Below are 13,133 nucleotides of genomic sequence, written 5' to 3'. Positions count from 1 at the left end.
TTACACTTCTATTTTCAACCGTTCAAGATGGTATTTCACCAATCATCAATCCCCTTTTGCTTTTGGAGAATACATATCTTTTACGAAAGAGGGGAAGCATATCACTCTTTCTTACACGATAAAAAGTTTGAAGATTCTTTTTTTACTACAACTACAATTTGCTAATCTGATTGGCTACATGACATCATGGACTATAATATAAATCATATACAATATTAAGTTATTTACATATAACTTAAACGTTATCAAACGTTGTTGCTTACCATAAGAAACCACCTTTCGATAGTTTCAATTATATATAATTTAAAGGTTACTTGAGTATGACTCCATTGCTTACCTATAAGAAACCGCCTTTCGATAGATTCAACTCCGTTGAGAAATCTGAAAATGAAACTAATAATTGTTTATTCATAACATGCTAATCAAGAAGTACGCAAAATAATTCCAAGTCAGAAAGAAAATTACCTCCTCGGAAGAAAATTGCCACGGTATTGTGGAAAAAAAAAGGTATTACATTTTCAAGGGAAAGTATACTGAAGCAGATATCCTAATGATGTAGCTTAGATGCTCACAAAAGCAGAATCCTGATGAAGAACTATACCATCTAGTTGTAGTCTGTTTGATTGTTCACCACTGATAAGCATCCTTAGACCATCTTTCAGTTCTGGTACTCCTTCCTCTAGGACTGCACTAACTGGGAAAATGGGCACACCAGACACCCTGTGTTTTAGCTCTTTATAGACCTCTTCAGCCCCATCTTCGTCGATTTTGTTAGCCACCACTAAGGATGGTCGATCTGTCAAACCCTCTCGATAGTACTCGAGTTCCAAAACCAAGTCATTTAGCTGCTCCCAGGGTGGTATTCCCTTGTTATCACCCAATGCTGCAGCCAAGTCTACCACGTAGGCTAGAACTTTTGTTCGTTCTATGTGCCGAAGGAAAGCATGCCCAAGCCCACGATTTTCATGGGCTCCTCTTATGAGTCCTGGGATGTCAGCTACAGTTAAAGAAAAATCGAAATAATTTAAGTTGCCTAAGTTAGGCCTCAATGTTGTGAACGCATAATCACCTACACTAGGTTTAGCCTTTGATAACGCCCCAAGGAGGGTACTTTTGCCGGCATTTGGCATCCCAACAAGACCTATATCTGCAATGCTCTTTAGTTCTAACACAAGGACCGCCTCGGAGCCAGGCAAGCCAGCACCTAGTGATGCATGATCATAATCATCAGATACTTCATCATCAAAATTGGCTCCCTTTGGCATCATCTTTGACGCTTTCCCCTTGGACAGGTTTCCTAAGCCACCCTCCCCTCCACGAGCAACAACTATTCGTTGGCCTTGTTCTGTTAACTCTGCCACATCATATTCTATATGTTCAGTTTCTTCCAACTCATCTTCACATTCTGTTCCCATAGCATCTTCACCATCTTGATCTTCCATTTGTCCACAGCTTTCTTCCTCCCAATTGCTCAAATCATCATGATCACTTTCGAATTTGCCTCTAGAAAGTGAATGTTTCGTGCCAGAATTGATTGGCGAAGCACAATTTCTTCTCCTTGCTGTAGTGGATTCTTCACCAGCAGAAGGTCGACGTCCACTAAATTTGGCTTTCTTCTCAGCTTCTGAACTGGTTTGGTACGCCGGAACTGATAGTGTAGAAAACTCTGACGACTCAATATCAACTGTACCTGGAAGCTCCCAAGGGTCCAACTCAGAACTTGAACTCTTCTCAACTGCAGATGGAAGTTCACCCTCTACTAGATGAATTACAGTACCTACAGGAACTAGGATCACCTACCATACAAGCAAGCCGTCCTTAGTTCAGGTTTGGTTTAAAAAAAATGGTATACATATGCCAAAGACTGAAGATCAAGAGAGAGACAAATGTTAACCTTGTCAGCTCCTCTGCTTCCTATCATATTTTTGGAAGACCCGCTTCCGCCTCTCTTTGCATTCTGAAACATGTCACAAACAATTAGGTAACCAAGATGCAAAATGCCACACATATCTATCAAATGACATGGACGATCCAATTAATAAAGAAGTTAAGTGTGCAACAGACATCATGCAGTAGGGAAGAAAACACACAATGTGATGCTGCAGACCACTCAAATCCCAGACTGCAGGGGAACACTCTAATATCACGTCACCACCCCTTCCACCATTCCCACCTGCATCCAGTACAAAAATGAGGTAAGAAGAGAGAAATCCTACAACTGGTAGCTATAGCAAATCAAGCTTGTCTGCATATCTTAAATGAGTTACTTACAAAAGGTGTTGTACGAAGAAAATTAAAAGAAAATAAGAAACAACAAAAGAACAGAGTTGGAAGATAATGCACAAATAAACCTTCTGGGAAAATTCTCTGGAAAAAGAGGTAGAGCAACTTAATTAGGAGGTCAACATTGAAAAGTCATTCCTTAAGCCAGTGTTATTATAAGTCATTGTTTACAGCAATGAAGCGATGCGACGCAAGGGTAATTGTTTCAGGAGTGAAGTCCAAGGGGAACACACAGCGATGGAGAATGGCAGAAGTGAAGTGAAATTATGAACAAAGACTCAATCATGTGCTGGAAAGAAATGTGCGCTTCAAACGATGACACATAAAGTTGCAATTTCCACTTCCCTGAATGACTAGTATTTTAGAGGGGTTTCACTTGCATACCAAATTACCCCTGAATCATAAGATTCTCCGCTAAGACTCAAACTTGCAATTTTCAGCTCATTATAAACCCAACCTTCAGTTTTCTCAATTCCCGGCTTCATAAAAGTTTTAACTGTAGCAACTTGCATAAAGCAGATTAGATTAAATTACTATTCTCCATCTGTCAGGTTAACATGCCAATCTCAAGGCAAGTAAACAAAGCACAGCTAATTTTTCAATTATGGTGTATGAGTTTCTCTTTTATTTATTTTTTTCTATATTTGAGGATATGACAATTCTAACTATACAAATAATTGCTTTTCTTTGTTTATTGAATTTTTGCTACAAAAAAGTACTTCAGGCTTCCGACCAACGGATGAAGTAATTAGTCTTGGGACTAAAGCCGCAGGAATGGTTGTTTTTGGTTCAATCTTCACTGGTAAATAGTTGATATCTTAAATTCAGGTTAGATATCTGATGTATTGGATGTCTAACTTTAACCATTTACCATGGTGGTAAGTTGGTGAGTGTCTTGATTTGGTTGATAGTTGTGAGAATGCACGAGAGAAAAATCTATTATTAACAATGATACAATGAGTCCTATATATAATACATCTTCTACTCCTACTACATATGGGAATTAGGACATATTCTACTCCTGTTACATGTGGGACTATGACATATTCTATTCCTACTATATATAGGACTAGAACTATTTACACATAACTATCTAACACTCACCCTAAGGCAGTGCATAAAAATCATATGTACCGAGCTTGTTACATATGTACTAATACAAGGCCACTAGATCCCCCCGAGCAACAAAACCAAGTGGTTGCTGATAAGCAGAAGTTGGCCAAAAGGTCGTCGGGAAAATTTTAAAATAGTGAGAGTAAGCCGAATTCCACACTAAAAAATAGGTTTTAAAACACCACAAGAAAACAGAAACTTTTATGAAATTACCGTTCACGGCGGAAATCACTGTTCACGCCGGGAAAAATAAAAGTTGTCAGAATTTGATGTAATTTATATGGGTAGGCTCGGAATAACTGGACGAGCAAGTTGTCCTCAAGAAATTTTGTCAAAAAGTGGCCGGAATGGATCACACACGTCAGAAAAGTTATTGTAGCTCGTCGGAACCCTAGTTCTGACGACGCGTGGAAGTACGCGCTTTCTGCCAGAGCGATTGACTGAGGTGGTAATGTTGATTTGTCGACATTACCATCTTGTTTGGAAAAGTTAGGCGACAAATCAATCTTAAGTCGTCAACCGGAAAGACGCACGGTGACTGACTTTTCTGTTCAGATGGGACTGGAATTTTTGGGGTTTGATCGCACAAGGGTTTTGGATCTAATGGTGGTACTGATATATGCATAGTATCACTGTAGCAGTGATAAACCCTGGGAACAAGACGAAGTTGCCGGAAAATTGCATGGCGATGAGATCTTTCTTCCCGGATGTCGTTGGAATGACGCACAACAATAATTTTCTCACTGAAGCTTTGATACCATGTGAGAATGCACGGGAGAAAAATCTATTATTAACAATGATACAATGAGTCCTATATATAATACATCTTCTACTCCTACTACATATGGGATTAGGACATATTCTACTCCTGTTACTTGTGGGACTATGCCATATTCTATTCCTACTATATATAGGACTAGGACTATTTACACGTAACTATCTAACAATAGTATCTTAATTGTTAATTCAGTCAGTGAGTGTGTCTTATGTATTTCAAACATGTCGAGTAAAAGATAATAGTTAACCAAAAGATCTTATGAAGAACCAATGGACGAAATGCACAGCCAATCAATGTTTTAACAGAGAAACATTGAAGGAGAAAAAGAGCATGCAAGAGATGAATGATAATAAAACTGGACATAAAACTTCAATTAGGGGAAAGAAAAGGATGAACAGATGGAAGATGGCAGTCTAGTTACATATTGCCTCCCCACCACCCATGAGGTATGAACTGATTAGAGAACATACCGTCAGGTTTGCCACGGCGATCATGTCGACTACGACGAATACTGGTACAACCGTTGCCACCATCACCTCCTTTGGCCCATATACGAAAGCGATCTATCATTCTCCTTTCCTGTAAAGAAACTTGTATAAACGGACAAAGGAATACTGGGATATAAGAGTATGTATATCTAAAGAAGTACTTGTAGAGGGAGAGAAGTGGAAGCATCAAGAACCTGTAGAGGAGCAAGCTTTGTTTTCTTGTGAACAATGTCTGAGAAAGAATAAGTTTTTGTTAGCCATGGAGACCGCAAGCATCTTTGCGAAGTCTTTAAGTAGAGGACCTTCTGGCTAAATGACATATCCCTGTTTTACTCTGTAATCTTCCAAATTTCCAAGATTCCACGCTATGAAAAAGTCATCTGATTCTAAGATTTCATCACCTGCTAGCATGAGTTACAGAAAAAATGCAGGAAATATCAAAAATTTATGCAAGTGATACATTTAACCTCCAATCAAGATAATAAAGAGAAAATCAAGGCAGCCCAGCTTAGGTATTCAAAGAAGATCAAATAATCCATCTCCATCCAAAAAATAAAAACTATGGGGAATGACACACATGAAATTTGGCAAAAAAGAATGTCTTCATTGAATCAACTAGTGCGGTATTTTCTTCAAGAAGCCAAACCGACACAAAAGATAGTGAGCAAATGAGTGACATCCTGATACTTTGGCATGACAGCTGTTATATATGCAGTTCTTAATGAGTGTATGACAACAAATAATTGCATCAAATGTAGCAATGTTGAAGCCAGAACAAAAAAGAAAAGCTTCTAAACTATCCAAGAGCTAAGTGCTAAGTCTACCATTTAGTTAGAGCAAATTTGTGATACACTTATGCACTTGATACGTTCTGGAATTGGATAGGCAATGGAATGCTTGCGGGAGCTGGTACTTCGGGTTTGAGTAGTTGTATGTGAGTGTTAGAATGAAAAGTAGCTGATTAATAACTAAGTTTTCATCTTTACAATTGAGTCCAGTTAGTTACTTATTATTCTAGATTTTCTTTATTTCACTTTGGTCCCTAGTGTCTTCTTCATACACACACACACACACACACACACACACACACACACACACACACACACACACGCACACACACTGAGTTAGCCATTTTCAGAGCTATGAATGAAACCTGTATTATCTTTGCCCTAGTTTTTCTTTCTTAGTTGTAGCTTTCTTTTCCTTCCTTTTTCAATTTATCAGTTATTGTATTAGCACGTAAAATTAGTCAGTTCAATTACGTGAATAATTCAATAATAATAAACTTATTTTGATTTTAGTTTTAGACAGTGAGACGAGCATATGTTGTTTCTAAAACTACATGGCCATGAAACATTTGGATGAACTTCAAATACTTTAACTTATTAGACCTTCTTCTTAACTTTAATGCCTGAACCTAGAAAATCCCAAGTTCTTTCGAGAAGTTTATTAAACATTTGCCACAATGTAATTTTTTTTAAAAATATGCATAAACAAGATCAGATTAAAGGCCGCAAAAAATGAACATAAAACAAAATCAGGTTTCTACGCGTTAATATGAATAAGTCAGAATTTACTGTCTACTACAATTTATGCAAAGTATACAATAAAGGTGCTGGTGGGTGAAAAATTACCATTACTTAATGGGTTAGTTCAGCACGAGTTGGAATTACAGGTACAAGAAAATTCCCAAAAGGAGAATCAAAGATCCTGAAATTGCCAGTGCAGGCGTCTTGTTGTGCTTGAGCTAGTGCTGAATTCTTAGCCTGTTGTAGCCTGAGATTAGTGATGCTGCTTGTTTGTTCACCAATCACCACTACTGGTTTATGGCTAGAGGTTGTTGCTCTTCTTTTAGGTGGTGGAATGATAGCCTTACGTGGAGGTTCACCGTCAATTTTCCTTCGCTTCGCTTCAAAAGGCATGCTCCGCTTGAATGAATATTTCCTGAAAATTCCCAGCTAATTGGCTTTGCGTGAAAGACGGATAATCAATGACAGCATTAACGTCTGACGAGAAATAGAATCACAAAATTCTTTCAAATTCTCAAACTCGTCGTCCCTAATTCCCACAACCCTAACCCTTTAAAAAAAACCTTGCTTCAATCTAAGGTTAAGGTTTTAAGGAATTCTACTTAATTGAATCCAAAATAAAGATGGCGAGGAGTTGTATGCAGTCATTGCTGGAGGTGGTGAATTCGGTGATTGAAAATTTTGTACGCCCTTTGGATGTTTAGGTTTTTTAATAACATCCGGGTCATGGGTATGGATCTTTGGGTCATGGCGTGGGTTTAATAAAATGGATATGCATTGGGGTTTTAAATTTAGCCAATAGAAATATGACACGTAATAAATAATTAAACTTTTTTTAAATTCCAGATAGGGAGGTTAGTTTCAAGGGCATAAATGAGTTAGAAAAAATAACAATAGGGGCAAATTCGGCAGAATAGGTGAACAACAACAAATTCACTCTAATCCCACACAAGTGGGGTATGAGAAGGGTGGAGTGTAGGCATAACTTACCCATACCTATGGTTGTGCAATAGGACGGGTCGGTCCGGCTCATCCCAATCCCGTCACATCCCATCCCACTAAATATTAAACGGGACATGTGATGGGACGGGCTGCCCATTTTGTCCCGGTAGGCCGGCCCGTTAAGGTCCCGTCCCATCCCGCCAGCCCGCGTGAAATTTTTTATTTTTGTTAAGAAAGAGTCGTTGGCCAACAGCATTTTTTTCAAAACTAGTCATTGGCAACGGCTATTAAAAGTCATTTTTGGCCCCTACCCCTCCCTCCCTCTCCCCTCCCTCCTAAACTTTGAATTTAATCCCTAAGTTTATTAAATTATACTTTGGCCCTATTTTTAATTATAAATATCCTCGTCCTTCTTCATTTCCCAAAAAAATCAATCATTCTCTCTCAAATCTCTAACATTCTATCTATATTCTTCTCTCAATTTTCTCATAATCAACTACGTTTCAAGTATTTGGGCAAATTTTTGGACCAACTTTCAAGCTCCAAATTAATTCGTCAGGTTTAAGTTTCAATATTTAATCACGGTGCACTCATTCCATCTTCTAATTTTAATATCTAATGTTTGCGTATCATTTTAGTGCTTAATTTTTGTGTTTACTTTATTTGTTTTATTTTCGTGTTTCATTTGTGTGTTTAATTTTTGTGTTAACTTTTCTAATTTATTTTCGTATTTAAATTATGGCTCCTAAAAGTATATTTGGCATAACCAACTCATTTAAAAAAGAGAATCTTACGGAAATGTCCCTAATAAGTCCTAACTTACTAACATCTGCTAATCATAGACTTACCAGAACTAGTCAAGCACAAAAAATTGAAAACTCAAATAAATAAGGTTCTTTCTCTCCAAAAATCACATGCAAAGATCTTCTTCCATATTTTGAGCGTGATCAGCAATATTAGATGCAAGACGAAAAGAAAATTTTATGAATGATGTGACAAATAATGTGATGAAATATAAAAATAAAAATAAAAAAAATATATATATACAAGATTCAAAAAATCTAAGCAAAAAAGGATCTTTTTCAATGAGTATGATTGAAAGCCATTGAAAACATAGAGATGAGTTAGTATACAAATTTTGAGGAAGATTGGAGGTGATTACAGTATTTTTGACGAAATTTATGTATACACAGTACATGCGAAAAAGAATTAAAGTTTATACATATAATAAGATGATGCTTATTATGAACCCAGTGACTCTAGATTTCGATATTTGTAGCTTAAAATAATGAATGATAGTACGGAATCAGAACTTACCCTCCGCAACCGCTACCGCACTTGCAGCCAGATCCACAGCCACAGCTTCCTCCGCATCAAGACATGTTTTTTTTTGTTGTTGGAAATGAGAGATCTTTAATTTGTTGTAAAAGAAAGTTTAATCACTAAAGCAAGTTCTTCTTGTATTTGTGATGAACACAGTTTGGGGGGATTTTATAAGAGAAAGGAGGATACAATATTACAATTGGTGATTGTGTGGATAACACGTTGACAATATAATTAATTGAGAATTTGTATTCCAGTGTTTAATATTGTTTGGTGTCACACCTCCTTTTTACTTACACCCGAGAAGGGAGTATATAAGGGAGTTTTTTTTTTCCAATTTAAAGTGACAATCGAAACGGGATTTATTCAGTTATTCAGAGTCGCCACTTGGGATAATTTTATGGTGTCCCAAGTCACCGGTTCAAATCCCGAATAGAGGAAAAGGTTGATTCTGTATTACAGTCCGCGAACACAGAAATCCGGGTAAGGAATTCTGTTAACCCGGGAGAAGGTGTTAGGCATTCCCGAGTTCCGTGGTTCTAGCACGGTCGCTCAACTGTTATAATTGGCCTATTATCTGATGCTTAGTACATGTTTTAACCTATGATTCAATTTTAACTTCTTAACCACTTTTATTCATTTTTAAGGAAGATTGCAACGTCATTTAAAATACGTCTTGAACCACGTCACATAAATGCACCCGCGGTCCGCAACACATTTTGTCTAACGTTGTTGAGATTTGGATTTGGGTCACATAAATGCGCACCCAAGTTTAGGAAGGTAAATTAATTTAAATTGTGCGCCTAAAGCAACTACGCACTTTCAAGTTTGCGGGGGCTATGGAAGATTCACTAATGGCACACCTCAATTTCTAAAGAGTTAAACTTAATTAAGTGAGGGCCATGAGTTTGGGATTTTCTTTGGCATGACACGCCTCAAATTATTATTTTAACATGTTAATCACCTAAGGCAAAATGATCAACACAAGCTTATGAGACAATTAAAATTCATGGCAATGCCTGCCGTAAACAACTTCATCTCTCCAAGATTTAAATGCACATAAAAGAGCACCCAAAATTATCCATGCAATCAAGAGGGAAACAAGAAACATTACAAGAGGAAATCTCAAGATATCATACCAAACTTCCGATAAATGTTCGATGGTCTATAGAGAAGTAGAAAAGTCATTCTTGAAGTCAACAATCAGAAACATTAGCAGTCAAAAAACAAACGCCATTTTACCAATATTACTTCTTCTCACTTCTAATTTCACAAATTCTTCGACCAATTCTTGCCATACCAACTGATACAGTTACTATTACAAATCCCCTTACCATAAAGCAAACCTTAGTCTCAAAGGAAAACAAAAGTTCAAATTAGGATTCTTTACTCCAAGTGGCCCACATTCGGACAAATGGTATATAGGAATATGATACAATGAAATTCAAGATTCAACTATTGTCTGAGTTGGTAATAGAAACAACCCTGTAGCAAATTCATCGCCCAAAGAGTTACTACACGACCGTGTAAAATAACAATTATAAACAAGCTTGAATCACAACTATTTTAAACTACACGACAGTACTTGATTTTACAAAGCAACTATACGACGACCCATCAATAAAACACTGAACCAACTTTTCAAAATCAGTATAATCATTAGTTTATGGTCATGGATATGCAGAATGCTTATCAGCAATTTAGACAACAAAACAACCACAAACTCAGCATTAACAAATGTGGATCCTAGCCACTCTTTCATAAACAAATTAGCACCGTCCCATTCATCAAGGTCGTAAAAGAAAATAGAAGGAGTAGGGAATGAACATGAGCCAATTTCAATTAATTCAACCAGAAAAGTGTAAGTTTACAGTTGTGTACCTCTCAACTAAGTCAAACAAGGAAGGTGAACCAAATAAGGGCCAGTATGTGAAAAACAACAAGGCATCGTCAAGATGAAAACTCAGCCGCAACAGATTCGAACTCAGCGAGACAGCTATGAACTCGACTTTAACCCAGAAAAAGAAAACAAAACTCACAAAAAGCTCTCGCCAATATCAAACCCGAACACCTCAAATTCTGTCAAAACTCAAGTCCATTATGAAGCAAAAAATCGAAATCGAAGAGAAGAAACGGAACAGACGTGACATTGGACTGTTCTTGAGCGCTTTTGTGCTGATTTCCAGCCGCGTTTCTGCTATTTTCGCAGCTAGTTTGCTGCAATTTTGGGACTGATTTCATGCGTTTTGGGGGTAGTCCGTTCCGGCGGATTTTTGGGTGGAAACGGAGGGTTGAGGCTGGTGGTCTTTTTGGGGTTGATTTCAGGTTCAAGGGGGTGGACGGACGAGGGTACTGCTACTGGTTTTTTTTTGTTCGGAGATGGAAGGGGGTTCGATTCGTTCTCTGCTCTTTAGAGAAATCCAAATAGGGGAGGAGATGACATGCTTTTTGTTGGTGTCGAAGCAGATGGGAGGCCGCTCTCCAATCTCTAATGTGTGTGTGTTTTTACGTGAAGAAGAAGAAGCTGTGTATTTAGGTCTAGGTCTGTTGCTTGGGGTCCCCATATCTGTGTATTTAGGTCTAGGTCTTTGAATGAAAGGGGAGGGGAAAAATGGGTCAGGCGAGTCGGGTCAAGCGGGTTTGGGTAGGGAGATTGGGTATTGTGTTTGGGCTTGGGTAGATTTGGGTATAGGGTTTGGTCCAAATTCAAATTAAACTCTTTTCTAATTTCCTTTCTCCTTTTTTCTTTCCTTTAATTAATTAAAATCCTAAATTAATCTATTTTTGTAGAAATTAAAATTCTTTATTTATTTTTAACATTAAAAACAACTAGTTAACTTAAAACTAAAGAAAAAATGCTAATTTAAAAGATTAAAAGTTAAATATGTAAAAATGACAATTTTTAGGATTTTCTCTATGATTTAAAAATATTAAAAATGCATGAAATGCAATTAAATAAAGAAAAATTCCTAAAATCAATAAAAATTATGTTTGGTCTATTTTTAGGAGTTATTTTCATATAAGGCAAAAAAACACGTGCTCACAGCTGCCCCTCTTTGCTCGGAAACGCGAAGAGTTTTCGTGCAAAGATAAAGTGAGCGGATACGAGCGATTTTTGCCCGTTTGAATACTCTGTGGGCAGCATTTTTTGAAAGATTTGACCGCACCCTGCTTCCGAGGTTGCCTACATATCATTGGCTATAAAGGAATTAGGTCAGTGTAATTCGGGAAGTTTCGGTAGCTGGGACTACCATGAAGCTGTGACTTCACTGTTGTTGTTGTTGTTGTTGCTACTGCTTACTGAACCCCTTATTACACCATGACAAAATAAAAAGAAGCTAGACTAAACTATGATCTATGAATTACAAAAGCCATATCTATATCTTCAAACTTGATCTTGTGGTTCTTGTTGCCTTGTTGACTTGTATTCTCCCGGTGAAGTTCTTTCATTGCCATTTGAATTATAATCTGAGATGCTTTCCCTTTCTCTAGGTAGATGTCTGACTGCCAACTACACTTTGAGATGTTTTTCCTTTCTCCAGGTGGACGCCTGACTGCTAAACTTGAATGTATTCCCTGCTTTCTAGGCGGGCTCCAGATTGCTGAATTTGAAATGTATTCCCATACTCTCCAGGCGGGCTCCTGATTGCAGATCTTGAAATGTATTCACATGCTCTCCGGGCGAGCTCCTGATTGCTGAACTTGAAATGTATTCTCATGCTCTCCAGGTGGGCTCCTGATTGTTGAACTGAATGTATTCCCATGCTCTCCAGGTGGGCTCCTGACTACTAAACTTGAATGTATTCCCATGCTCTCCAAGCGGGCTCCTGATTGCTGAACTTGAAATGTATTCCCATGCTTTCCAGGCGGGCTCCTGACTGCTAAACTTGAAATGTATTCCCATGCTCTCCAGGCGGGCTCCTGATTGCTAAACTTGAAATGTATTCCCATGCTCTCCAGGCGGGGTCCTGATTGCTTAACTTGAATGTATTCTCATGCTCTCCAGGCGGACTCCTGATTGTTGAACTTAAAATGTATTCCCATTGTGAGCACGTGATTTTTGTTTACACGACAATTACTCCAAAAGAAATCAAAAATAATGACAAATGGTATTGCTGTACAATTTTTGGAATTTACGTGGCATTTTTGGTAGTTATTTATGGTCCTGTCCATTTTTATTTTTTGTCAAACAAAAATACAAAAAATATATGTCGTGTGTAACTAAACCATAATTCGGTTATTAAAAGGAAAATCACAAAAATGCATCTTTTATTCTATTTGTTTCCATGGTATGATTTTACCTAATTAAATATTTTAATAAGTGTGTTATAATCGTGTTAAGTGTTAATTAATGGGTGTTTAATTTTACTTTAATTAAGTCTTGTGTTTCAAATTAAAAAAATAAAAGAGTGCAAATTGGTTCAAATATCGGATTGGGCCAGGTTTTCCTTAAATTCGAGGCCCAGAAGCAGCCCAAGGCAACCGGTCCAAGAGACCCATCTCCCAGGCCTCCAAACGACGTAGTTTGACACCAAAACTACGTCGTTTCAAGGGCAACCCATCTCAGCCGTTCAAACCAGATTGATCTAACGGCCCTCGTCACATCTCCATACCCACATTTAAACCCGACCCGTTCAACCCCGGACCAACCCAACCCCTGGCATTTGAAACGACACT

The 13,133-nt window shown here is 37.7% G+C and overlaps 1 protein-coding gene across 6 annotated transcripts; it reads right to left on the bottom strand.

Moving 5' to 3' along the window:
- Positions 1 to 352: 352 nt before the first annotated feature.
- LOC107811729 (putative GTP-binding protein OBGM, mitochondrial) lies at positions 353 to 11,024 on the bottom strand. 6 transcript variants are annotated; one of them, XR_001653979.2, is made up of 8 exons: positions 8,451 to 11,024; positions 6,297 to 6,606; positions 4,857 to 5,063; positions 4,645 to 4,753; positions 2,091 to 2,173; positions 1,895 to 1,957; positions 466 to 1,796; positions 353 to 381 (listed from the first exon to the last, which is right to left on the bottom strand). XR_001653979.2 is itself a non-coding variant. In XM_016636721.2 (8 exons), the coding sequence occupies exons 4-8, from the start codon at positions 4,980 to 4,982 to the stop codon at positions 561 to 563; spliced, it is 1,617 nt and encodes a 538-aa protein (XP_016492207.2). In that variant the 5' UTR covers positions 4,983 to 5,066; positions 6,297 to 6,606; positions 8,451 to 8,544; positions 10,338 to 11,018; the 3' UTR covers positions 381 to 560. The 6 variants fall into 6 exon arrangements, 5 of the variants coding, with proteins under 5 accessions (XP_016492207.2, XP_016492204.2, XP_075089052.1 ...); XM_016636721.2 differs by having other exon boundaries at positions 381 to 1,796; positions 4,857 to 5,066; positions 8,451 to 8,544; positions 10,338 to 11,018; XM_016636718.2 differs by having other exon boundaries at positions 381 to 1,796; positions 8,451 to 8,544; positions 10,338 to 11,018.
- Positions 11,025 to 13,133: the final 2,109 nt, after the last annotated feature.

The sequence above is a fragment of the Nicotiana tabacum genome, chromosome 16 (assembly GCF_000715075.1).
Source record: "Nicotiana tabacum cultivar K326 chromosome 16, ASM71507v2, whole genome shotgun sequence".
In the NCBI taxonomy this organism is placed as follows: domain Eukaryota; kingdom Viridiplantae; phylum Streptophyta; class Magnoliopsida; order Solanales; family Solanaceae; genus Nicotiana; species Nicotiana tabacum.
This window is presented reverse-complemented; position numbering and strand designations above follow the sequence as displayed.

Excerpts from the sequence above, each read along its gene's own strand:
- LOC107811729 (XM_016636721.2), bottom strand. The coding sequence starts at position 4,982 with ATGTCATTTAGCCAGAAGGTCCTCTACTTAAAGACTTCGCAAAGATGC. Across the intron at positions 1,958-2,090 it reads GTGGTCTGCAGCATCACATT|AATGCAAAGAGAGGCGGAAG; the intron begins GTGTGTTTTCTT and ends GACATGTTTCAG. Across the intron at positions 1,797-1,894 it reads GAAGCAGAGGAGCTGACAAG|GTGATCCTAGTTCCTGTAGG; the intron begins GTTAACATTTGT and ends CTTGTATGGTAG.